Source organism: Chenopodium album, chromosome 6, assembly GCF_948465745.1.
Source record: "Chenopodium album chromosome 6, dcCheAlbu1.1, whole genome shotgun sequence".
NCBI lineage: Eukaryota > Viridiplantae > Streptophyta > Magnoliopsida > Caryophyllales > Amaranthaceae > Chenopodium > Chenopodium album.
This window is the reverse complement of record NC_137839.1, coordinates 24259363-24285532: the sequence shown is the minus strand read 5'-3', so window position 1 is coordinate 24285532 and position 26170 is coordinate 24259363. Positions and strand designations below refer to the sequence as shown.

The 26170-nt window shown below is 36.4% G+C and overlaps 1 protein-coding gene and 1 pseudogene across 2 annotated transcripts; one reads left to right on the top strand and one right to left on the bottom strand.

The window, feature by feature from the left end:
* The first annotated feature begins 4578 nt into the window (after positions 1-4578).
* LOC145636819 (uncharacterized) lies at positions 4579-12616 on the top strand (annotated as a pseudogene). Its single transcript, XR_014114147.1, has 7 exons — positions 4579-5058; positions 9202-9251; positions 9541-9628; positions 10658-10774; positions 11189-11292; positions 12055-12129; positions 12254-12616. The product of XR_014114147.1 is annotated as an uncharacterized LOC145636819 (transcript).
* Positions 12617-13406: 790 nt separating this feature from the next.
* LOC145634757 (kinase-interacting family protein-like) lies at positions 13407-18709 on the bottom strand. The gene is made up of 3 exons (XM_081686141.1): positions 18371-18709; positions 17118-17270; positions 13407-14649 (listed from the first exon to the last, which is right to left on the bottom strand). The coding sequence occupies exons 2-3, from the start codon at positions 17254-17256 to the stop codon at positions 13649-13651; spliced, it is 1140 nt and encodes a 379-aa protein (XP_081542267.1). The 5' UTR covers positions 17257-17270; positions 18371-18709; the 3' UTR covers positions 13407-13648.
* Positions 18710-26170: the final 7461 nt, after the last annotated feature.

The following is a 26170-nucleotide window of genomic DNA, read 5'->3' as shown; positions in this document are numbered from 1 at the left end:
AAACATATATTTATGCTTAATTAACTTTAAACATAATTAATTTTATTAATCAAACTCAAGGATAATATTTTAGATATAAAAAAAAACTTCGTTAAAATCAAAAACTGCCCGAAAATCATATTTAGAGGCTGAATTTGGCCCGAAGACACTACTTTTTTGTCAAAATCGGATGAGTTTAGAACCTGATTGAGATTAAAACGGGAATAATATTAACGAACGAAAATCTAAAAATTAAAACACGAATTTACGTGTTCAAAATAATCTAGAATTAAGTTAAACTAATCAGTATTTATAATCACCAAAATTTCAAAACATCATTACTATAAAAGCCCTAAATCAATTATTCATAAAAACCCTAAAATCATGATTTTCAATAATTAAAAACCCTAGGTTATAAAATTTACAAAATCTGAAAATTATGACATTTATAAAATCTTAAAATTCATCAAAATACAACTTGATATTAATTAAATTAATTTCAAACAATAAAATCAAAACCCATATATCAATAATTATAATTACATAAATTAATAAAACAAAGGAGAAAGAAAATAAGACTAACCTTTTTGTGTGGGAAATTTTTGGGGATTCATGGGGTATTTATAGAAGAGAATTGCAGGGTAAATAGGAAGATTGGGCCTCATAAAAAAATAATGGGTCAATTAAGTAAACAAATGGGTTAGTCTTGTTTAATTGGACATAAATTGTAAAATAAAGGTACATAAAATAATTTGTTCAAATAATTTTTGACCCAGATTAATAATTTGAATATTTTGAAATTAAATTACGGATTAATACAAAACAAAAAATTAAATTTCATTTATAAAATATTTAAAAATACGGGAGATTACAGTTCCTTAGTTGGTTTCCCATGATCATCACTTGCAAACTCAACGTTTACTTCATTACTTGGTTTCTGATTTGATGGTTGAAGTATGGATGGTTGATGTATTGATAGTTGTGTAGTTGATGGTTGCTCAGTTGATGTTAACTCAACTCAGTGGATGGTTCCTCAATTGCTGGTTGCTCAATTGATTGGTCGTGAACAAGCTCACGAGTCACAGGACTCACAGGATGATGAAGAAGTTCCAGAATCACAGCTTCCTCTTTTTCTACAATTACAAAAATTCACACCCAATTTTAAGCCGAGTAAAAATAGTGCAAAGCTAATTGGAAAGACATTTAGAAAATAAGAATAAGGCAACTAACTTCTGACTTCTCATTCTCGAACTTCTTGTTCTTTCTCTTCTTCTTCTTACTCACCTCATTTTCCATTGAACAACCAAAAATAGCAAATGTTAACTGGACTAAATGACAATAATTTCAATCATGCTTACAATTATCAATAACCAAATGACAATTTAAATTAATAAATTAACAATATAAGAATTGTTTATTCACCTTCTGACTTTTTGTTATTCTTCATTTTCCTCTTCACTTCCTCTTCGTTGAGTACATTCACCTCATTCACTACTTCTTTACAACCAAAAAAATAAAACAATTACAAAACTATAAACCATTTAATAAGCCAAATAACACGACAAAATCATGCAGTTACTTCCTGACTTCTTCTTCTTTTGATATGCATACTCTTCTTTAACAAGAGTTCTTCTCTCTTTCACATCTATAGTAATCCATGCCAAATCCTCGTCATCAATATCAGCTTTACTTCATCATCCTCTTCTCTTTTCCTTTTAGCGAGGAAACGGTCATTTACCTTCAACGGGTGACCTATATCCCCACCATACGACACATCCAGACACTAACCACAAAATATACATAAGTACAAGTAAGAATCCATGCCAAATTTATATGTCTAGGTATAAATGGATTAAACAAACTATCTAATAAATAAAGCAAAAAAAAAAAAAAAAAAAAAAAAAAAAAAACACAATTACCCTTTTTTTTCCAAAGTCACCCGTTCTAAATCGATCTTCTTTACAGGCTTTGTTCATCTCCTTTGTTGTCCATACTTTTAACCTTGGAAACTCATTCCAGTCAAGTGGATTTCTATTCAATCTATCTAGATAGAATAGCTGCCAATTACATAAAAAGTACATCAGGTTTATCACTTTTAAGTGAGCATTGGTTTACATTCGCATCTTTTGAGGAGTCAACTTACCGAAAAAAAACAAAGTACACCCATTACTTCCACTAGCAAATCCATTGTTGTAAAACCTTTTACTAAAGCTTCCCACAACATGTAATAACTCACCCAGAATGAGAGAACACCAATTATACTTTGTAGCATGTTTTGCGACTGCGGATGCATGAAGATATTTCTTCTTCAAGCGATGACATGTTGTTGGACAAAGTACATTCAACATCAGCAAGACAAAAACCTGTCGAAACTCGTCCTCATTAGTACATGGAGACTCCAAAGCTTAAATCAAAGTCTTCCTTGTTATCCCTCCTGTCCTAGAATTGTAAATGGTGCGGTACTTTGTCCACAACCTGTCCTCTAAATCCTTATCAACAACCTCCATCGGTACTAGTCTTTGTCCGTGAGGTAGGCCAAAAATCCAGTGCACCTAAATAGGATCAAAGGGGAAAACCATCCCATCTGTAGTGCGAGGGCACTTCTTATCCACATCTACCCGAGTACACAACCAGTACGCCAACAGTCGAGGTAACCTTTTCCCTACGGCATAAAATAATGTACCAAAACCCATTTCTCTAACTATTCGAGTCTTCGTTTCATCAAATTTTCCTAATACCCTACCAAAGGTCTCAAGAGGGCAATTCACATTCACTGACTACAAAATGAAGGCAGATATTTAGAACAGATTAAAGTCTTAATTTATCTCTTAAAAACAGCAGAGGTCTCAACAAACATACCGACTTTTCATATTGTTGGAATGTTTCAATAACTTTCCCAGCCTCATTTATCTTACCACCTATACTTTTTGAATTATCCTTTTGCCATCCAAAAAGGAGACGATCATCATAATACGTTATACAACTCATAACAATTAAACTGAACAAATAAAATAATAACATATATACAACTCATAACAATACCGTATAAACAATCGGATCAATGTTTTTTTTATCACGATCTTTGGCTTCACCAACTTCGCCTTCACCTACATACAGTTTGAAGATTGATAAACAAAAATTATAAAATCATTGGAAAAATAACAATATTGTATTGCCAACATAGTAAAAACAACTTTACCACTCCCTGATTTGTACTAGTTGAGCCTTCTTCTTCTTCACTATCATCCGCAGTATACAATTAAGAAGGGGGTTCCATTTCTAAATTAAGATTAAAAAGTGTATCAGTTTCTACATCACCACCTCTCCCACCTCTCCCATCTACAACCCTCTTACCTACCGACTTACCTCCTCTCCCACCTACATCCCTCTTACTTGTCCTCTTGCCTGCAATAACCAACCACTATTTCAAATTTAACAATTCATTAATTTCAAATATATTGTTTTAAATAAATATATATACTGTTTCAAGTTAAACATCAAAAAAGGGAAAGAAGTAACATTTTTGTAGCCTTTTAGGCTTTTAAACATGCTCATGCTCAAACTAAGAAAACAACAAAAAGTGACATGCTTATTCTTTGATTATAACAACTCAGTCTTATATCTCATTATATCTTAATCTAAGAAATAAGATCAAAAGAAAACAAAGCAATGCATATTACAGGCTAAATTAAACAATGAAGAAGCAAAAACTTATAGCTTAAAGTGCCAGGATTAAGACATTTTTCTTGTAGAATTATTGTCATTTATAATTTTAATATTGCCATATTAAAACGAACCTATATTACTTATTACTAATTTTGGACTAAAAAACCCACATTACTTCATGATTACAAAATTAAAACCTTAACAATTTTGGACTAGAAACCCTACAATACTTCATAATTTTAAAATTAAACCATACATTATCAAGAAACCCTAACTTTGCTAAGTTATCGAAATTTCAAGTAAAAAGCAACTAAATTTGTGGTAAAAAACCAAAATTTAGTACAAACTTAGGTTCCAATTGCAAAATTATCAACAATAAAGAAAACCTAAAAACATGCAATAACCTATATTACTTTGAAATTTCAAAAATGCATCTTTCACAAGATACCTTAAATTAAGTAAGAATTGTAAATTAATTTGATATTTGCTAGTAAATAACCAAAACACATGCAATTCTGACAATAACTACATAGATTCGGCAATCAAAGACTCACCTCGACCCTTCATTTTCGTCGGACAATTGCGCACATAATTCTCTCAAATAATTTTTTTTATCACGGATCTCTTTCCCCGACAATCTACGAGCATAAACAATTGGTCTCCTCGAATGTTCGACTCTCTTGGGTACTTTAGCTGTTTAACAAGCTTCAGAGAAGAGATGAGAAGATGAAGAGACTCTAGAAATGAGAAGAGAAAGAAGAAAAGGCGAGAAATGAAGAAAAGGCGAGACTTGAAATAAAACTGGGATAGCATTTATATGCATTTTAAATTTAAGGCCATGTGAATTTACTGATATACCCCTGGGCTGAGACCGACTCCAATTGTCATTAGTTCGGAGAATGATTGTGAATGATCAGAATTCCAAATTTCAACATGCACTCCAAATCCATCTCTTCTCTATCTCCTCTAAATTCCCCTCCAAAATCAAAACCCACCAAAACCATTCCCAATCACACACTTTCTTGTAAACCCACTGATCCATTTTCCTCACCTTCAAAAAACTCCAATGTTGAGATAAGGGTGTGCACAAACAGGACTTGCAGAAGGCAAGGGTCTTTGCAAATTCTTGAAACCCTTTTGGGAATTTCACCTGCCCATGTTTCTGTAACTTCCTGTGGTTGTCTCGGCCGCTGCGGTAATGGTCCTAACCTTGTTGTATTGCCTCCTGCAGCCATGATTAGCCATTGTGGGACAGCGGCTCGTGCCGCTGAGCTCATGGTTGAGGTCTGTGGTGGAGGGGGTGATGATTTTGATCTTGGTAAGAGGAGCTTGGATGCTCTGGCTTTTAGGAAGAGGGGTGAGGTTGAGTTTGAGAAGCAAAACTATTCTGAAGCTGAAAGTTTATTCTCTCAGGTACTAATTAATTCTTCTAATTAATAGTTATAAACAATAATCATGTTAATGAAATTTATTTGTGTTGTGCATTTTGTGTTACATTGAATGTTATTGTTGAAGTTGGGTGGATTGGAATATTTTAGATGGTGTTTTTTTTCAATAACATTTTTAAAAATGATCTTAATGGGTTATTGTTAAATTTATACAGTGGTTCATGTGTTATTGAAAAACAGATAACTAGATTGTGTTTGGATTGATTTGACAGGGTTTTCTTGCAAAAATTTGTATGTTAATATTATAAAAATTAGCTTTTTGGATTGATTTGACAGATAACTAGCACCTAGCTTAATAGTCTAATTTTTTATGTTAATAGTATAAAAATTAGCTTTTTGCAAAAATTAGGATTTAGATGATGTTTGATATAGTCGTATAGTGTATGAAACAAATGAAGAGATGTAGATTTGAAAATGAGGTGAGCAAATGAGAGAAAAGTGAAGTTATCCTCATCAAAATGTAGCGTAGCACAAGTGTGCCATGTAATTACAAAAAAGATCAATCACCGAGAAGCTCACACTGGTAAAATTTATGTTGTTCAAGCCAAATATAATGCCCAAAAGGCTAATCAAAGCCTTCATATTAATCATTCTACAACCAAACTCAACAATTCTCGTAATGCATTCATTTTAAATAAGAGTAAAATCACAAAGTACTAATTTAAGACAAACTATCGACCAAATATGCACAAACAATACCAACAACAGACTCTTAGCAAGCTAATATTTCTGCATACCCCAAAGTTTTGCATACATTTACAGCCTGAAAGATGACTAAATTAAGAAAAACCGTGTGGGTTGCCTGGGAGCAGTTGTATTGTTCCAAAAAGGTGGGAGGTATGGGAATGAGAGTCTTAAAATTTTTCAATAAAGCTATGCTTGCTAAGCAAGCTTGGCACATCTTAAGCAACTCCCAATCTTTGATGGTTAAAACTTTGAAACAAAAGTATTTTCCTAATTCTGAATTCATGGATTCAAAGATTATCTCTGGTGATAGCTATACTTGGAGATCCATCCTCTGTGCCTGTGATCTTCTTAGGAAAGGTGCTGTTAAGGTGGTTGGTGCTTGGCACTTGGCAGTGGTCACTTGACTGATTTATGGCAGGATCCTTGGGTTCTCTCTCTTCCTGATTTTTGTGTTTTCTCTAAATACCCGGTTAAATGTGTTGGGGACCTGAATGGGGAATTGGATATACTAACTTGCTCAATCACCTTTTCACCCCCCTGGGAAGTTGAGTCAATTTCTAGTATTCTATTGCCCACTTTGCTGCTGGTGATAAGTGGATGTGGTCATATTAAAAAAAAGGGATCTTCACAGTTCGTAGTGCCGATTATGTTGAACTTCATACTAGGAAGAATTTGTGTGCTTCCTCTTCGAACGAAGTCGGGAATGTATGCCAAAGGACAATGAAGTCTGAAATGTATCCCAAAGGATAATGAAGTCTGCAATGTCCTGTGGAGTGTTAAAATTCCCCCGAAAATCAAGCATTTTGGGTGGAGAGTACTCCATAGTATTGCTGTCAGAAGAAACCTGAAGTTTAGGGGCATTTGTGAAGATGATATGTGTCAGTTGTGTGGTGATGAGCCTGAATCAAGCATTCATGTGCTCTCTCTCTCTGCCTTGCTTCTAGGCAAATCTGGAATTTTTCTCCTCTCAGGCTGGATACTACTTTATGCAATGAATCCTCATTCTTCTTGTAGTGTTCTCACCTCATGAAAATCTATAAAAGTAGCTCCTGGTGGGATATATTTTGGTGTCTGTTGTGGGTTATTTGGCTGAAAAGAAATGCAGGGATGTTTGAGAAGCAGAATGTGCTTGTTAAGGATGTGATTAATGAAGCTCTGAACATGGTTGGGAAATTTGAAAAGGCTAATGAGGCTCTCCCCTCTGAAATTAATACGGCCGAGAGTGTTGCTTCTACTTGGCGCCCTCCTGTTCCTGGTGTTTATAAGATTATTTTAGATGCTTCTTGTTTTCAGGTTCAATCTATTGGCCTTGGTGGAGTTTTACGCGAAAATATTAGAGATATTATGGCTGCTAATTGCTGCATTGTGTGAAGCTGGTTGTTTATGGTGTTGGTGTGGCTGAAGCCTTTGCTGCTAGACACTCCTCGTCCATCGCATTTGATGCTGGCCTTTGAAACATGGCTCTTGAAACTAATAATAGTAAATTGTTCCATTACTTGAAGCAACAGAGAAGGAAGTCTCTAGTTTTGTTCTGATTGTTAGTGATATACTCCATCTTGGATGTTGTCGCTCACAAATTAGCACACGCGAGTAGAGAGTTTATTGAGATGCGTGTTTGGATTGAGGATGCTCCTCCATGTATTCTTGCTGCTGTTTTGCTAGATACATTTGAGTATTTGACTCGGTAAATTAGCTAAAAGTCAGGGATATACTTTGACTATCAACCAAATGAGTAAATCAAGGGATTATACAAACTATTATCAGTATATAATGATAATATCCTTTACACCCCTTAAGCTAGAGATTGACACCAGCTTGGTGTCCATGAAGGGAAGATGGGGACGGTAAATGGTGGCTAATGCCCTTCTTGACCAGGTGAATTGATGAAATTATAATTAGGATCAACATCACCTAGTTCACCGGATGTTTACACAGGAAGGCAAGTTATAGTCCAGGGCGGTCAGTATTGGCTATAATTGGGCACACCCTGAGCACCCCAAACACCGTCGTATTCGAGTAGAAACCCGTAATGACCCCTATGCATATCTTGTTACCATTCTGAAAAATGTTGAGTCAAGTCAATATAGTTACCCTTGGGAAGTAATCTTTTATAGTTTCGTCTTTTCCTAATATCATATTATCAAACTCAAGCTAAATTGATGTAATTTGACAACCTTCATTTTCTTGATTCTTTTAATTTTATTTTTCGAGGACCGCATGCTTGTTTTTCTTGAGGTAGCATTCATTATTCAAGAAAATACCGAGGAATTACCGAGTTTGTGGTAGCTAGATGATTTCCTGCTATTGCTACTTTTTTAGCCAATTAATTGCTCCTTTACTTCATAAATTCTCATATACCAAGGCACCAAAAACAACTCTCTTGAATGTTCTAATACTCATAATTGTAATAATTAAATTGTGAGAGATCATGTTAGTGTGTGCTTGAAAATGCCATTTTGTTCATTATTTTGTTATTTTTTGAAAAATAAAATTCAATTTTGTTTGTATGAAACATATCAAACATTGCGGGAGTCGTGCTAGAACCTTCTTGGTTGTTGTTGCTTTTGATATCACTATTAGCATTGTGCATTTGTGCTATTGGGGCATGAATAATGTGTTACAAATATATTGAACATGTGAGTATATGAGTTTTATAAAATGGTTTTGTATTTTTATCTTATGCTTCCTCCATTTCCAAATTAGTTGACATGATTCTTTCATCACATTAGTCAATGCATTAATTCAACCGTATATCTCTATTTATCAATATGAACATGATAAAAAGTTGATTTATTTAGAACTAAACATTGTGAAGAATTTAAGAAGGTCCCACATGATTATATATAATCACAAAATCTAGACAAAGTAGAGTTTGTAAATAGCATCAAAGTCAAAACTGTCAACAATTTTGGAACGGAGGAAGAATTTTTACAATGCTTATATAACAATTTTAATTAAGCACCGTAAACAATTTACTTAAACTTGGAAGATTAATTCAACAAATTTAATAGTAATATAGTATAACTAAAAATAACCTTTTAATTTCTAGAGATTGGGTTTCTCATGTGTTTTCAACAATTAATTATAGAAGCTAAGAAATATGTTGCTAAGAGACAACAGTATTTCTTTATCTCTTACGGTAATGCGGTGAGCATAAGATTGGAAGCCCAAATTTAGGTTTTTTCAAGCATACATTATTTGTTATATGGACTGCAACTATTTCCTGTGACTTGCAAAAAATAAACATTCTCTAAATGAAGAAAAAAAAAATCTACTGAGGTTAGATGTTAGAGAGTTCAGGCAATAGTGTGTCACTCGATTTTCCATCTTCAAGCATAATCAATGTTACTCTTTGAGATCTTAGTATGAACTTATAGTTTGAACCGTAGAAGTGCTAACACTAATTTGTTTGCTATTTCAGGCTATAGAAGCTAAACCAATATGAGGCATTCATATTACGTACAAGGGCAGGTTTGTAAATTTGCATGTCTTATTCCATGTGCTGAAAATAGTGGCACTTGTTTCAATACTTGAAATTTAAACCCTCTAACAAAAAAGTTTTAAGGAGTGAATTATGTTTTACATGACTTGTGAGTTAGGTAGCTGGCAGCTTCACTGTTCTGTGTTTGTTTGATATTTTTGTTCATTAGGATGTTTCTTACTATTTATTGCATGTGACTTCTACCATAGAATGAAGCATTCACCATTCCATTTAGAAGTTGTCTTCATTGAATAAGTGAGCATCTTATCTCCAATTCAGGTCTGCTGTAAGGTTGGCATCAGGCAACTTAAGTGGGGCTCTTGAAGATGTTAGAGAAGCTCTTGTATATGCCCCATTGTATGCTGAGGTGGGTGGTGACATCTGGTTTTCACTGTAAGGAGCTTCATGGGAATTCGTGATTTTTAACGCACTTTTGACTGAAAGTAATTCGGGGTGATGTCAAAGTTTAGTGTAGTTATCTATATTGGTGAAGCTTGCATCCTTCTCGAAATCTGGATCCTTCTCAAAATCTCAGATGGTAACTTTGCTTCTATGGAAGATGTGCCACTGACATTCTGTTGAAAATTTAGAGAATAACTATTGCTTATGGTTTATGCTTGATATTATTATTACTTTTGAAATGTTGGTGTAGGGTAAAAGGTAATTTACATGTTTTTGAGCATTGTGCAAGTCACATGGTCAACCGTGCATCATGATTTTAAAATTTGTAGAGATGAACAAGTGAGTAGAAAGAAACACAAGGGCCATCCCAGTCCTAGTGCAGGGTGCTACTGGACATGAGTGGGTGCATTATATTGTCAATGTGTAAATCATATGGTTAACTGTGCATATCGTTATTTTCATAGTGGGTTGTGTGTTACTATGAGATGAGGGCATGAGGCTTATGACATACTTCATAGTGGATATGCTAGCTGATTTCAAGTCTAATTTCTATTTTCCCTAGGATGGTCATAGGGTTCTTAAGTCATATTCATATTCAGATTGAGATACTTGTAAAAGAATGATCCCTTTACTCTTTTAAATTGAAGTGAAATGTTACATACTTTTCAGTGTGCATAATTTGAAATGTGTATTCTAAAAAGCTCTTTTGGCACTAAATATAGATGAAGTCCGCATCATACGCATATTTCCCTTTATGCTTTCATTGGCCTGGTGAAGTAGTCACATTTTTTTAATGTTGTGTCAACACTGTGTCTTATTCAGTGAAGACATACACTTGTAAAGCATGGGTTTTTGTAAGCTTGTGCTAGAAGGGGTAGTCTCACAACTTAAGTCAGAGCCAATGCCAATGATTATAATATGGAAGTCAGTGCAATCATACATCTATTTGTTATAGTATTGTGTTGGAGGTATCTGATAGTTTTCAAAATCATAGGCTTATATTTGCCAAGGCGATATTTTCATAGCTATGGATCGACTAGAAGATGCCGAGGAGTCGTATGCCATAGCTTTGAACTGTGATCCTTCTCTCCGTCGTTCAAAAGCTTTTAAGGTAAGTTCTTAGAATTAATATGTATTATAGTCATTGTTTTTTTTATGTGTTTGCAGCTAGTACTGCATTTGAAAAGTAGGCTATGATCTAGCACTACTATGGAATTTATGATGTGGAAAGTTCACATCACCCCTTGATTTATTATGTTTAAGCAAAGGGATGGACTCAACTTTTAGAAAACCTATAAAAGATATGCAGAAAAAATCCATAATGTAATGTATGCTGGAGATAGGTAATTTGTTGATGCTGCTATATGTTGTAACATGGTGTGAATACATCCCTTCTTCCAGCCTTCCATGATATTAAAACATTGACCTTGCCTCCCGAACCTCTAAAAGTTTTTTACGGATTAGCTTTCTGATGCATATTATTTACTGTTTTTAAAGTGTCATGAGCTGCAATTATTTGATGCAGGCTCGAGTTCAGATGCTTCAAGAGAAAATGACTTCTGTAGCCATGCCTTGACTAGCCAAGAATTTTGCTGCAGTGACTGAAGATGGATATTTTCTTTCTTTCAGGTTTGGTTCTTAATATAATCTCAATGGATATTGATGCTGTAAAGTATTCGCTGCATATATGTCTTCCCCCTACAAATTAGATGAGGAGTTGGCTATTCTATTTTGTATGATAATCTTCTTTAGAGTCACTTGAAATTGTGCTTTCATAATCATCTTATTTTCCCAATATATTAACATTTAAATGCTTTATACATCTGTAGTTTGATTTTTTCAAGTGTTCATGGCTTGGCTGCATTCATCACATTGTTGTTTAGATCCTAGCAAGACATTTGTTTTGTCGTGAATATCACTTGTAAAGCCTTAGTTGTAGTTGTCTCACTTGTCTGCTTCCTGCCATTTTTTGGGCATCGTGTTTCTGATTGTAAGGTTTTTGTTTGTATTCGTTTCCTGGGATTTCCACCAAAAGTTCTATCAAGTTTGTCTATTGTAAAGTAATTTCTTAAAAACAACCCTGTGTCTTGCTGCTGCCACCACCTGTCTCTCCTTCTCTCTGCTTTTGTACTTTTGGCATTGTATAGTCAAGGTGTCTCCAAAATTATGCACAACATTTCTGAACAATTTATGTACTTAACATAAACAGCGATTATTGACACCAAGTTTGATCACTTCTATTTAATTATTCCCCCTGAGCACATTAAGAAATTATTATTTAAGTGCAATCTTGTGAAAATTCTTTATGCATAATACCATTATATCATGCTTATGAATCAGTGTATGATTTTGTCAATTTAACAATCTGAATTGGCATATTTTGACTGGAAGAAACGCTGACTGAGGTATAGCTTCCGTATGCATATCAATGAAGCTGAACTTCTGAAATACCTATAAATTATCTGGGTATGAACTCATTGACTTGCTAGGTCTTAGTATGATTTTTTTTATTTAATCTAACTACCGCATAAACAAGCTACTGTAGATAACCTGGCATCTTATCATCTTATGTCCATTTTCACTTTTACAGAGTAGTCATCTGTAATGAAGCATGTGATAGTGTAGCATGTGCTAATCCAAGCAGCTCAATCAAGGACTCAAGCTGCACAGCTAGCAGATGCAACCGATCCGAGCTACTGGTTTACCCTAAGCTCCTATTGGCTTTTATTAAATCACACTGCTCAACTGATTATAGTTAGTTATTATGACTTATGATAAGACAAGGACCAAGTTGTGTAACTACTTATCAGAAAAAGTCTTTTAAGAGATTATTACCTCTTTCATTCCAGGTGTATAAATAATGATCATACTTGCTGTATGCCTGCATTCATAATTCTCATGCTTAATAAATGAGCTTAATTTCTCTCTGCAGATCTGTTATATTTAACAGAAATTATAACCATGGGTTGTATTTATCTTTCATAAATGTCATATTGTAGAAAAAAAATCAGAAGTATGAGGCTATCAATGATAATCGAAAAAAAGAGTTGGCCTCCAATGAAAAAAGTCAATATTTTAGAGCTATCAACGAGAAAATTCCTAAAAATCCGATATATTAAAGAACCGAGTTGGTTTAGTTAGGTTGTTTACCACTTGAGTCTGTTAAGTTCAAATATTTCAAGTTGAAACTGGTTTTAGATCATTTTGGGTATCGGTTAATTTTGGTTCAAGTCGTCATTTTGGATATCTGATAACTTTTGTAAAGTTCAATTTGGATATCGCTTCAATTGACTTGGGTTAGGATCAAGTCAGATCACTTCGGTTATCGGGTAATTTTTTAGTCGAGTAAAAGCAAGTCGGTTCACTTTGAGTATTGGGTTAGATTTCAAAAGCAGGGCAACTCCATTTAGGGTCGGTTAAGCTTTTTATTCGAGTCACTTCGATTATCGAGCGAATTTGGGTCAGTTTTGTCAAATTTATGCAAATAACCACACCCAATTACATGACTTGACATACTCAATATTTTAATTCTTTTTATTATAACGTTGAAAATTTTACACTAATTTCACAATATCTTTTAGCCCTCTTTTGTACTTTGTTAGATGATTTGACTTGATATATATATATTCAAACTATTATATTTCTACAATCTTTATTAAAATATATATTTAAAGATATTAGCAGTATGCCAGTATGAGAAGTGCATGAATAAGCATGAAGATTAAGGTTGCAATTAAAAAAAAAAAAAGGTATGATAAAAAATTAAAAATTATAGTAATTACACAACATTGTTGCAGTTATTTTTACAAAATACCTGATACTAGGTACTTACTTTAATCATCTTACTCACAAAATGATACAAAGTAACATCAAAATCTCATACCAGCATACAATCATAATTCAGATTTGAAAGGTTAAAAACTCATGGTGTTTCTAGTAGCCTAACTAGCTTAATTAGTGTTTTCGAGAACGAAAATATCCTTAATCAACGCCCAATAGATCTAGATGGATGTGGTTTGCAAAGAAATAACAAATCAGAATTCTTAACCTTCTCCCAAAACTTTGAGATTCTGACCCCTTTCTTATTTATGTTTCTTTCTTTATCCTCTTGAAAGCAAGCTTCTGTGCTAACAGCCTCTACATCTTTGGTTTTCAGCACCTCGCCCATACTTGTGTTACCAGTTTCTTTGCACGACGAGCATTGTGTCTTCTCTTGCTTCACCAACTGCTGATAATACTCTCGATTTCTCCTCTCTAATCCGTAAATCTTCCCTTGAAGCTCCTCAATTTTACGGCTAAGCATGCAGACTCGATGATCCTCCCTCATCTTTAATACACACCTAGCTAATTCTCCTGCCTTCCTCTTCATGAACATGGACTCCGATGCTAGTCCTTTGTTCTCGTCGATTAGAGCACCCACTTTGTACCTCAGTCCTGCATTTTCGTTCAGGAGAATTAGCCTCTCAGATTCCAGCACCTCTAGTAGACTCCTCTGTAGCTCTACCTTCCTCGATGAATCATTGGCTAGCCTTTCGGTTATCACAAGCTCATCAACCATAAAATCATATTCCACATTCTTGATGACCAACTCTGCTATGATATCGTCACTAAGATTGTTATACTGTGAACTCGCTGTAACTGATGTTACAGATGGTAATTGGTAGGACAGTGAGCTTTCGGCATCTGATTGACAGGCTTCTTCACTGTGATTGTCATGGAAAGATGAAACGACTGATACATTATCGGAGGTGGAAAACGCCCTGTGGTGATAAATAGAGGGATGAGCTTGATTATGATGCTTGTGTAGAGATTGACAGTAACGTTCAGCCAACGAAAGGTAGGCGTTGTAGAGGTCTAAGAGGAGAGATAACAGCTGGGGGCGTTGCTGGTAATAAGCCTCTGCTCTTTGCGCGAAGGTGTCTGCTCGGCCTTCATCATTGTCATTACTAGAGCTATGCACTAAAATGCTTATCTTCTGGTCTAAATCTGTAATATATGCAACAACATAATTACAAAATGCATTCACTTCCATGACACATTACTTCATGTGTAGAATTGAAGTATAAAACTGCAGACTGTAATATACATAACATTCAAATTTCAATAGGTACAAATATTTTTTAAGAACATTTAGTTTAGGAATTTACCATTTCAGTTAGCTAAATCAAATATATACGAGTAACAATGTTAGGAAATCGACATAAACTAGCACGTTATTAAGAACGCATTTCAGAATTCATCTATGCTATCTTAAAAATTTTAATGCGTACATGACTATTAGTTTCAGATCAAGGGAGCAAAAATAGTTTACAATTATGGCACATTATTAGTAGGTAACGATGTAAGCCAAGAAACATCAGTAGGGTTATAGCTGCATAGCGTCCACGGCCTCACCTCACCAAGGCAGATAAAAACTTGAGAAAGACTAGATCTCTAAATTTAAGGAGCACTAAGTGAATTAAGTATTCCTGGTTTGAAATTTTTAAAAGTTCGATTTAGGTTGATCTAAATATAGCTAATCGAGTCAAATTTAATATTAACTCCTAGTTTAACTAGACTTTGACCATACTTGCACACTCTTTCTTGCCAACAACGAACAAATAAATACGAAGTAAAACTTTATAAGGTTGTTAAATTCAGCTTAAAATGTATTTCCTTAATATGTTTTATTCTTTATGATAATGTTTTTGTTAGTATGTTTAATACGGAGTAATTCTAACAAGCCACCTCTAAAAACAAAAGAAAGAAACAAAACACAACTAAATTACTTTTTAAAAGAAACAAAAAAAATCTGATAAATGTAGAAAGTATACCCAAAAAATTGATGTGTTTGAAAATAAAGCAAATGTTTGAAAATGATGTTTTCTGTTTAAAACTCTTTGAACACAAAAACAAAAAACCAAAAAAAAAAAAGGTTGATCTTGCAGGTTACTTTTCCCGCCATTGGAAGTCAAACTGCAAGAAAAACAGGTTTGAAAATTAAAATTGAAAATAGGAAAGTAAACTCCAGAAAGCTTGTCTGACAAAGGAATCCTTTTAATGAGCAAAAATACAAGAAGCAAAAAGAATAGAGACCTCTTATTCCATACACAATTTGCTGACCTGCATTGGGTTTCATATAATGACAATAAAACTTGGGTTTAATCATAGCTCTGAATCAAGTGGGATTACTAAGATACAACAAACTCCCTCCGTCCCACTAAAATGGCTTAAAGTACTCGTAAAGTCGTAAGCAACATACTGGTACGTGTTTTACTCTCACATACACTACTATAATTCCTGAGTTCTATGACTTTATTTTTTTTTAAAATCAAATTTACCCAACCAAAACTGTAATAAGCGAGTATAGAGTAACAATTATGGGACAATTTTAGTGGTACAAAGAGAGTAGTAGATAACTTTATAGTATTAAAGTTCTAGTATAAGAGATTACTTATTTGAATTAAAATGACAAGTCAAAACCAAAATTGAAATTTGAAAGGAAAGGTAATACAAGTATACGAGTACTAAGGTAGGTAAACTTTTATTTGATACATTTGAAAACTTTAGTACATCCACAAAATTGAAGGCAATAACTGTTAGATGAGTAATTATAGAGTAACTAGGTTAAATCCCGTGCCATGCACGGTCATAATTAAACTTTACAACAACATTTATAAAGAATGGTGTTGATTCAACAAATTTATCCAAAAAAAATATTTGTAACAAAATAATAGTCTCTAATTAAAAATATTGTGGTCAAAGTTGTGTCTCAACAAATGTGCAAATTCAACCATAACTTATAAAAAAACGGAGGAGCATAATATAATAAAATGATTTTGTTCAGTTGTTCTTATAAACGTTATGTAGATTTGTAAGATTTATACAAAGTATCCTACCAAAATTATTATTCCTATTTTTTATTAAAATAAATTTTAAGTCGGAGGAAAAAAAAATTATAATAGTATTATGATAATCTTGGATGATGATATATGTCAATACCTTAATTTTAAACTATGTTAGTATATTTGTAACTAAAAGATTTAAAGTATATAAAATATATGTTGAAAAATAATAATAAAAAAAAAATTAAATTGAGTATGATTGGATTAAATGTGTTGTCAAAATGGAAATAAGTATTATAGTAGGTTACAAAATGGAAGTCATTAAAATTTGGCAAAAAAAAAAAAAAAAAAGGAAAGATAAAAAAGCAGGAAATGTTTTTATAACATCGTGACAAGTGTCACTTTAGGTTCGCTTTTAGTATAGGTTAATTGATTATTGATAGTGTAATACGAGTAGTAATTGATTGGAAAAAAATAAAAATAAAAATATCAATATGGGCCATATGATATGATATTGCCTTAACCCACTGACCATTGTCTAATATAAGAACCTTCCAACTACACTAACAAATATAGTTAGTAATACATGTAAACCCCAATAATTTAAGAGTATGCTATGCCATGCCTTACCAGCAAGGGTGGTCAGTAGCCACGCCGGCCTTGTACAACACGATGGCTGTCGTAACTCCATCTGAATTGTTGAACCTCCACTTCCATCGACTGTTTTCCACCGCTTCATCATCGTCTTCTTCGTAACTCCGACTTCCATCACCACCAAAATTGCTAATGTAAAAGACTAATTGGTCAATATACCATTACTTACATATCTATCGGCTATCACTTAAGTCTCTTAAGAGACATCTCATAAAATTGAAACATATCTTATTGCTCAAACATTCAAACATCATATGTTCAAAATACGAGTAATTTCGTAACATTTACGGAGTAAATAAAAAATACTAGAACCAACCACATATTTTAACATTTGTTACCTTTTAAGACTTTAACAACTTTTTTCAATTCCTAGTAAATTGAACTATATCATGTCACATAAACATCATACCGTACGATAAGAACCAACCAGAAGACCACAAAATCTTTCGTTGAAAAATCAAAGCAAACAAATTAAAAATAAATAAAAACATTAAATATACTGACTGTAGTAAGGGATAAATTAATGACGTGTAGGTAAGAGAAAGAACACGAAATTAAACAACAGATCTCGAGGAAACATATACCAAAGTACATTTTCCACTTATATCATGAAACTCAGTAGTACTCGCACTATTCCTGCTCAAATTCCCATTTTCCTTCCAAAACACAATTACTCCGTATAAGGTGATTTGCAGCACTAGTATTCTTTAATTTTGTCATTATCGTTAATTAAAATGACTAATAATAAAGAGAAAGTCGTAAATGTAGCTGTTGATTTCAAGCAAATTACACTATCAAAGTGACAATTAAATATTACCATTACAATACAAGAGGCATCTCAAATAAATTGTGCCTTTAAATGAGTGAAAATTCTACTACTAGTCTACTAACAATCCAAATAGCCAATGAAAAACCGTAAATTACTCCGTAGTTCTTCTCCTTAATTTTGATAGTCATGTTTATAATTTGTACTACGAAATATCAACATGACAATTAAATTCGAACAAGTCACAAATGGAGTTTTTTTTTTTTTTTTTTTTTTTTTTTTTTTTTTTTTTTTTTTTTTTTTTAATATATGTATAAAATCGAACAGAGTCACATTGGAGTGTCATAATTAGAAAATAGCAGTGAAATTATACTTAATTTATCAAAAAAAAAATATTTTAAAAAGGGTAGAATTCAGAAATGTGCATAATATTAAAAAGAGAGAAGCTAGAATAAGTACTTACAAGAGGTCCTTGCCCTTAATTAGCTTAGCTTGGTAGTAGAATAGCAAACGAAAATTAGAGTGGAAGAGAAAAGGAGCGGAGAGAAATTTGGAAAATTGAAATTGAGAAAATGGAGCTATGAAGTTATTGTAATTTTGAGTTTATTTTTAAAAAAAAAAAAAGAAAAAGTGTAGTCGCAATCAAAAACATGGTAGTTGAGTTCTAAAAGACAATGTACAGTAATAGAGAGTACTCCGTAGTGAGTGACTGGGATTGAGAGTGATAGGATTAGGAGGGAACTCTAATGTAAGACTTATACTTGGACAACACGCCATTTTTAGACTTATACCGTATTCAGTACTCACCAACACAATAAAATGACCAAATCAAACTCTAAATTTTTTATAATGAATTTTTTACCGAGTAATTATAATTGGTTTGATTTAGTTTTTTATTTTTTTTTTTAGTATTTTTATTCCACCCGGATCATCTTTTGGGCTAATATGGATTCTGTTTCGGGGTCTTTTCCCTTGGGAGAGTTACAGCTCAAGACTGGATTCACAAGGTCGCTTGTACCTACAAAACAAACGGATCGCCGGATAGTCGGTGGTCCGCCTCCGAAGATTAAGTTAGTATAGGGTTCGGAGTACAACGTGCGGAAATTAAGGTATCTGCTCGGATTCCAAGCTCAGGTGCTGTCTGTTCCTTGGGAACGACAGCTCGGTATTAATTACGGTAATTAATGCTAAAATTGTTCGATCCTCCCCATAAATGAGGGAGTTGTCCCTATTTATAGGGTCTTTTGGGGAAGTGTGCCCTCCCTAGGGTTTGATGACCTAGGGATTAGGGCACGCCGCAAACGACGCCTCAAAGTTTGGGCCTTTGAAGGCCGCCATTTCAGAAGCAATATCTGAGTGACACGTGTCGCTCATCCTAAGAGGCCATTTGGGCGTCTCATAGGGCGACATGTGTCGCTCTCTTATTGGTCTACTTTAGACCATCAAATACCCCAAATCAAGGGTGGTATCTGCCTGACACGTGTCACCATCTGGAAGGTTCAAGGTGGCGCCTCTTCCAGTGACACGTGTCAGACTCCGATTGGGCCACTTGGTCAGGTATAAAATACCCAAATCATTTGCCCCTCACAGGGGTCACGTGCGTGGCACATGACGCCTGTGACAGGTGTCGGCCTCTGATTGGCCGAATTGTTACTTTTTACTGTTGAGGAATCTAGGGTTTTAACCTCAGGTTTTCACCCCCTCTATAAATAGGAGGTTGACTTCTCCTTGGATTTACACTTGCGTAAATCTTTAAGAGAATCTTGAATCTTCTGACTTTCAAAGACTTTGACTTTCCAGAGCATCCAACAGTTGGCCCCCTTAGTTCTCCTGCTCAACAGACGCCCAAAATCGACGACTCTCGTTACCTTCTTCTAAGGTAACCGCTTGATCTCTTTTTTACTTATTTCTTTGCATTTTTTCTTTATAAAAAAGGTTTCCCAAACGCACCCGACATGACCTAGGTTAGCAATCAGCCGGTCACCGGGGACGGCTGAATCTAGAACTAGGAGTGTCGAATGCTCGTTCGAGAACTTTCCTTTAAGTACATCTCCAAATCCGACACTGTCTATACCTTTGCAGGACACGATGGCCAGAACAAAGCAAACAACAAGGAGGTATAGGGCGGATGGTTCTTGGTACTATTCACACAGTGAGACTATCATTTCCGACGGCTCCATTAGGGTGCCTGTCTCTGAAATAAGTAGAGATCTGTCTAGCACCGTCAGCACTCCAAATGACTCATTTTTGGAGGAGTGCGACGAGGAATTTGAGAACCCCGGGCCAAGTGGATCGGTGCCGGATGACGAGCTGGGGGAGGACACTGCTAGTACCAGCCGGCAGGCCCCCCAGCTCCGAAGAGAGCTTTGACGATGACTTTGTGTCATCATCTTCTAACTGCGTCCCTCTTTACTCGGAGGAGGCGCAGTAAAACCTTAAAGCTGCTAGAGAATCCCTCTCCGTTGAGAAGGGAGAAGGCTAGGAGGAGCCGTCTGCTTCCAGGCGGCATGAACGTGCGCCTTATTATCTGCACATCCCGGAAGGCAAGCGAAAGATCATGAAGGATGATCTCCCCAAGTTTCTTTCTGACCATGTCATGGGACATGGTTTTCTTCTGTCCGTGTCGGATGCTATAGACACGATCACCTGGACTGAGATGGTCGTCTATGGTGACCAGTGCTTCGGCTGCTACGAAGCAGCCATCCAGGTAGGACTTCACTTTCGTCTCTTTCCGGATGTGGGGAGGATCTTGGACGGATACCAACTGGGTATCTAGCAACTAGCCCCTAACTCTTGGGTCAATATTTTGGGCTTCGTTGCCGCCTGCGAAATGCTGGAGGTGGATCCCAGCTTTGAGGCGTTTGCTCACATGCTTTATATGAGCAGTACGCCTAATCCAAACGGGATCGGCTGGTTTATTTTGACCAGCCACACCGGGTACATGATGACGCTGGGGAAAGAGAACAAATGGAAGGATTAGACGACCAAATTTTACATAGTCTCTTCCCCAGACGCCCAAAGAAACAAGAGGTACAACCACTAGACCCAGTATCCACGCCTCTTAGTTGGGAAGAAGGTCCTTCCGCCTGTTCCCAGGTGGGCACAAGAGGAGATCTTTGACCGGGGCCTCTTTACTATGGCCTTTTGGATGAACGCCGAGACGGGGGTTAAGGAAATCACCCCCAAAAGCTATATTTCTTGATTCGAGTGGCTCTCGGACATGACGTACTTGGCCGCCTGTGGCCTTATCTGAGATGCCGAGAGGTAGATAGCCGCATGATTTTATTAACTTTGCTTGCTTTTGTTTACTTGTTTCTTTGCTTACTCTTTTTTGTTTGTTGCAGACAAGACAATGGGCAAGCTCCCTGCTCACAAAAAGCCAGCCCTCTCAGCCGCCTTCTACCGCTCTAACCTCAAGCAGGCGGATGAGCAGCCACTAGGCGACACTCCTAAGGTAATAAGCTTGCAAAGTTTTCTCTTAATGAAATGCTTAGCGTATTCTGTTTCTCATACTTAGAATTATTTTCAGAGTGGCTCGTCAAAGCCTTCCCCTTCTTCTAAGTCGGACCCCAAGCTGCGCAAGTAGTCGGCTGGCGACGTTTCCTAGAGCCGAAGGAAACACGTCGCCACCAAGCCTGCCAAGAAGGAACGGGCGCCTCCTCCCCTACTCAAACTCCTACAAAGCCGGACACTCAACAACGAGTGTCGAAGAGTGGCAAACAACCACTCACCACTGATGGCGGCACAGTAGGCGGCAGCAAAGCCGTAGGAGGAGAGGGAGGTAAGTCATCCAACCATTCGACCATGAGCTTCATGAAATGTCACCTTGCTTAAAATCTTGACTTAGCTATATTTGTATTGATAGATGCCCTAGTGAGGCCAACTGTCCTCCAGATGGCCAGATGGATGCTCAGGACGCTTGATCCTGAGGACAAGGCTGTCGTCAAAGGGGTTGGCACCCTGGACCTGGATGGCATTCTGGCGCTTCTTTGCGAAGTACAACTTCCTATAACTTGGTTTTTATACATATTTTTGTCGAATGGTTTATGATGAGCTTCTTTGGTTTGGACGCCTGCAGGCTATGTTGTGCGTGAGCAGTCTCAAAGGGCCCCTCAATGAGAAGATCCGGGAGGTAAAGGCGGCGAATGCTCGGGCCTCCTCTACTCTGGACAAAGCTCAGTTTGAGATTGCTCAAAATGAGATTCTGACACTTGATATGTTGTATTCCCAAGCGTCTGCCAACCTGCAAGTTCACCAGAACTTGGTCGCGGCCAAGCAGCGAGTGAGGGAGCTCCAGGACCAGGTCAAGGGCCTTGAAGAGAAGTTGGACACTCTCAAGGAGGCGGAGTCCAAGGCAGCTAGCCTTGGGGAGACGGTCAAAAGACTCCGAGGGCGGCTGAGCAACCAGGAGACCCAACTCCGGACCAAGTATAGGTCCTTGATGGAGGAGGAGAAACAAGCCTTGGTCAAACAAATGATGGATGACAATGAGGTCATCATGCGTGCGGCCTGGGCGGCTGCTCAGCCGTCTACCGATTATCAAACCTGGAAGGTCCAGTTTGATGTTTGATAAGGCAAATGACGAGTTCAATGCCCGGCTCCTCAAGGAGGCTCAGGAGGCGGCCGAGAAGGAGGCGGCTGCCAAGAATGCCTCTAAGGAGTCCAGCTCGTCTGGCGGCTTGTCTTCTAGGGACGAGGAGGATGATCAGGAGGGAGATGAGGAACCAAAGGAGCATGCGCCGGAGGACAAGGCGGATGCCAGTGCTGAGAAGCTCCCCTAATCTTTAAGCTTTACGTTATTTACTTCTGCGGCCGAATGGCCAATTTCATTCTATGCTTTTCCGGCCTGCGTGCCGAGTATTTATGTTTTATTACCGACTAGGGGGTTGGGTAATTCAACAATTAATAGGTTTTCGTACACCTGTCAAAAATAAATTCCTAACAAAACCAACTAACAATGTAGTAGGGTAAGTAGGGTTGAATCCACAGGGAGATGGTATTCAATCTAACCTCTAAGAAATTGGAGAAACTAAACTATGTCACAAAATTGGGATAGGGAAGTAGTCTAAATTAAAATAGGAATAAAACAATTGATAAAAAGACCTAGGGTTGTGATTCACCATGTTTATAGTTCTAAATCTATCAAATATCAATAACAATTCAATAAATAAATTATCTAGAGCAATTGCTAAGCCTACGGTCGGGTCTTAACGCTCTCAATTCAACATATGTAGTTCGGTCGCTAACATAATAAGAATTGCTAATTGTAGGTAAGCCTCTAAAAGTAAGATCTTTCGATTCAAACTCTTATTAACAAGAATTAATCAAACAATTGATCAGGTTGCAAGATTAACAATAAAACTCTATCAATTAGAGAAACCAATAATCAAAATATCAATAATATCAATCAAGAGTTATTTTATAAACATGGATTCCCAAACCCTAGAAATAAAACTACTCAAACATGAAAGAAATAATTAAAACTAGATCTAATAAAGAAAACATAATTAAAGTAAAGAAATAAAATTACCTCAGAATTAATGTAACAAATTCAAGGACAAATCCATGGAGGAATCCATGAAGTTGTCCATGAAAAACTAGGGCTAGGGAGAAAACTAAAACGAACGTAAAACAAAAGGTATAAAAAAGCATAAGGGAAAAATAATATCCCTTGAGTATTTATATTATCCTAAAACTAATCTAAAAATAAATTAAGAAAATAAAGATAACATAGGTTGAATTATTATTGGATGATAAAAGATGACGTGGCATAAAACCGCAAGCAAAGTCGACAACACGAGAACCTCATGGGCTGCTTTGGCTTGCCAGAACCTGCGGGCGCAGGCTGGTGGCCATGAGCTGGCAGTAGCTACGGCTGGTGTCGAATGGTCGCGGGACAGGGGCGCAGCAACTTACCGCGGGTGGCTGACTGCATTGCTTAGATTCAAACGTCTATAACTTTTGTTCTAGGAAGCTTCTTGAGGCATGCAACCTATCATTGGAAAGCTCTTCAAGTATAGTTTCTAATGCAATTTGAATCGCTTCAATACAATCTGTAGAACTCAAGTTATGATCAAAAGAGTGACCAAAGGTCTGTTTTGCCACTTTGTAAAACATTGTTTAACTTTGTTTCTAACTCAAATTCAATTCCAAAAAGTGCATAACAACCCTTGTGGATGCTACATTCATTCCTCATGCATATAAATCTCAAAATCAACATCCACAAACTTGGGATATTCAATTACTAAACTCAATTCATCGGCTTCCATCTAAATATCATCCGAATCAACTCCAAACACTTCGAAAGCGTCCAAATGACTATAAAATCACCTGAAACATTAAGAAAAACACAAACGGGGCGTAATAGAGCACAAAACAATTATGCATTTGCGTCCTAAAAAGCAACAAAAATACCTAAAAAGCTACTATAAACTTAGCATAAACGTGCCTATAAATCCTATATAAATGTGATTCATCAACAATCTTCCGGCAATGCCGGCTAACTATAGCAGTCGCCCGTTTTGGGTGGCTGCCTTTTTATTGAAGCATCCGGTTTGTTTAACCGATTTTATTCAGTTTGATGTTTATACTTTTAAAAATTTTCAAAGCTTCCAATTTTTATGCATAGAATTTTAGCTAAGTATTTTAGCCTGTATAGTATGCGAATATTCTTGCCCCTGGTCGGATGTCGCTTGGTTTCGATTGAGTGGATTGATTGGCTTAGAAATTTTATACTTTGAATAGTATGAATGGTTTCTGAGTCAATCAATCACTATGGTGATTGCCCCAAACCAAGCGGCATATGGCTACATAGAGCAAAATTCATCCGGCCAAAAGCCTCGCGTAATATGGTAAAATTGCTAAGTCTTTTAACTTAACATTTTAATTAAGAACATATTGATCCGCCTGCCTTGCCCCATAACAAAAACAGGCGGTCTGATAGCCTCTAATCCTGAAATAGTAGCCATCATCCGTCTGCACTGGAACAGGCGGACAACTTGGTGCTTTTTAGATTTCAGGTTAGATTAAATCAAACGACTGCGAGCGCTGCCTTAGCGCATTCGGTAGGGTCGTTTGTTGTTTTAGTAGAGCAATGTGCCACCCAAATGGGAGATTCTTCTCCTCGAAGAATTTGCCCGAATGGACGTCGCCAGTTGCCTGAATCATGTTGGAGCAGACGGTAGTTTTAAATAATATTCATCCGACCATTGGCCTCGATTAGTGAATTGAATAGCCACTAAGTCATTAACTTAGCTTAGAATAAAAAATGACTAAATTATTAACTTAGTTTTTCATCCAGCCATTGGCCTCTTTGTTACTTAGACGTTAGGTACTAAGTTATTACCTTAGCTTAAGCATAAGTTTAAGGCCGACTACTTTGGAGCAGTCGGATTATCTTTTGGGCGTCTGCTGTTGGAGCAGACAATCCCGAAATTATATTTAGATTAACAATGTTCTTAGCCGTCTGTCCATTTGGCAGGCGCTAGCTCGTAGATTGGCCGTCTACACATTGTGCAGGTGGTGCTCCATCGTTGCTTTTTTTTTTTTTAAAGATTTTTGTCTGCCTACTCATTGTGCAGTTGGTACCATAATGGGTAAGTTGGATCCGCCAGCACAGGCGGCATCCTTCATGGTTATGAGCCAGTTTCTCTACATTGTGTGCAGCCGGTACTCAAAATAAAGTAAATAAAGACAAGTATGAAAATGAAGGCAAAATTTCATTAACAAGTAAAAAAACTTTACAAAATTTCAGAAGTAATACTTCTTTAGATTATCTTCATTCCAGGTTCAGAGCAGCCTCCTACCGTCTGGTGTTTCCAGGCGGTAGGTGCCGCCTCTTACTTCTTCATAAATTCGGTAGGGGCCTTCCCAATTTGGGGTTAGTTTCCCTTGTTCATTCGCCCTACCGACTACCTCCATTTTCCGTAACACAAAGTCCCCAACTTTTAAAGGGCGCTTGTGTACTCTTTTGTTGTACGCTCGAGTCATTCTCAGACGGTAGATTTCATGGCGCAAGGCAGCATTGCCCCTGCGTTCTGGGAGTGAATCCAATGCCATACGCATGGCCTCCCAATTTGCCTCTTCATCATATAACATAATCCGAAGAGTCAACTCATAGTGTTTAATAGGCAAGATAGCTTCTGCCCCATACGTCATGAGGAATGGGGTATCTCCAGTTGCCCTTTTGCGGTTGTTCTGATGGCCCACAGGACGTGTGGTCACTAGTGGAAAAATTGTCATTCGTAACAGGCTATTTGTAACG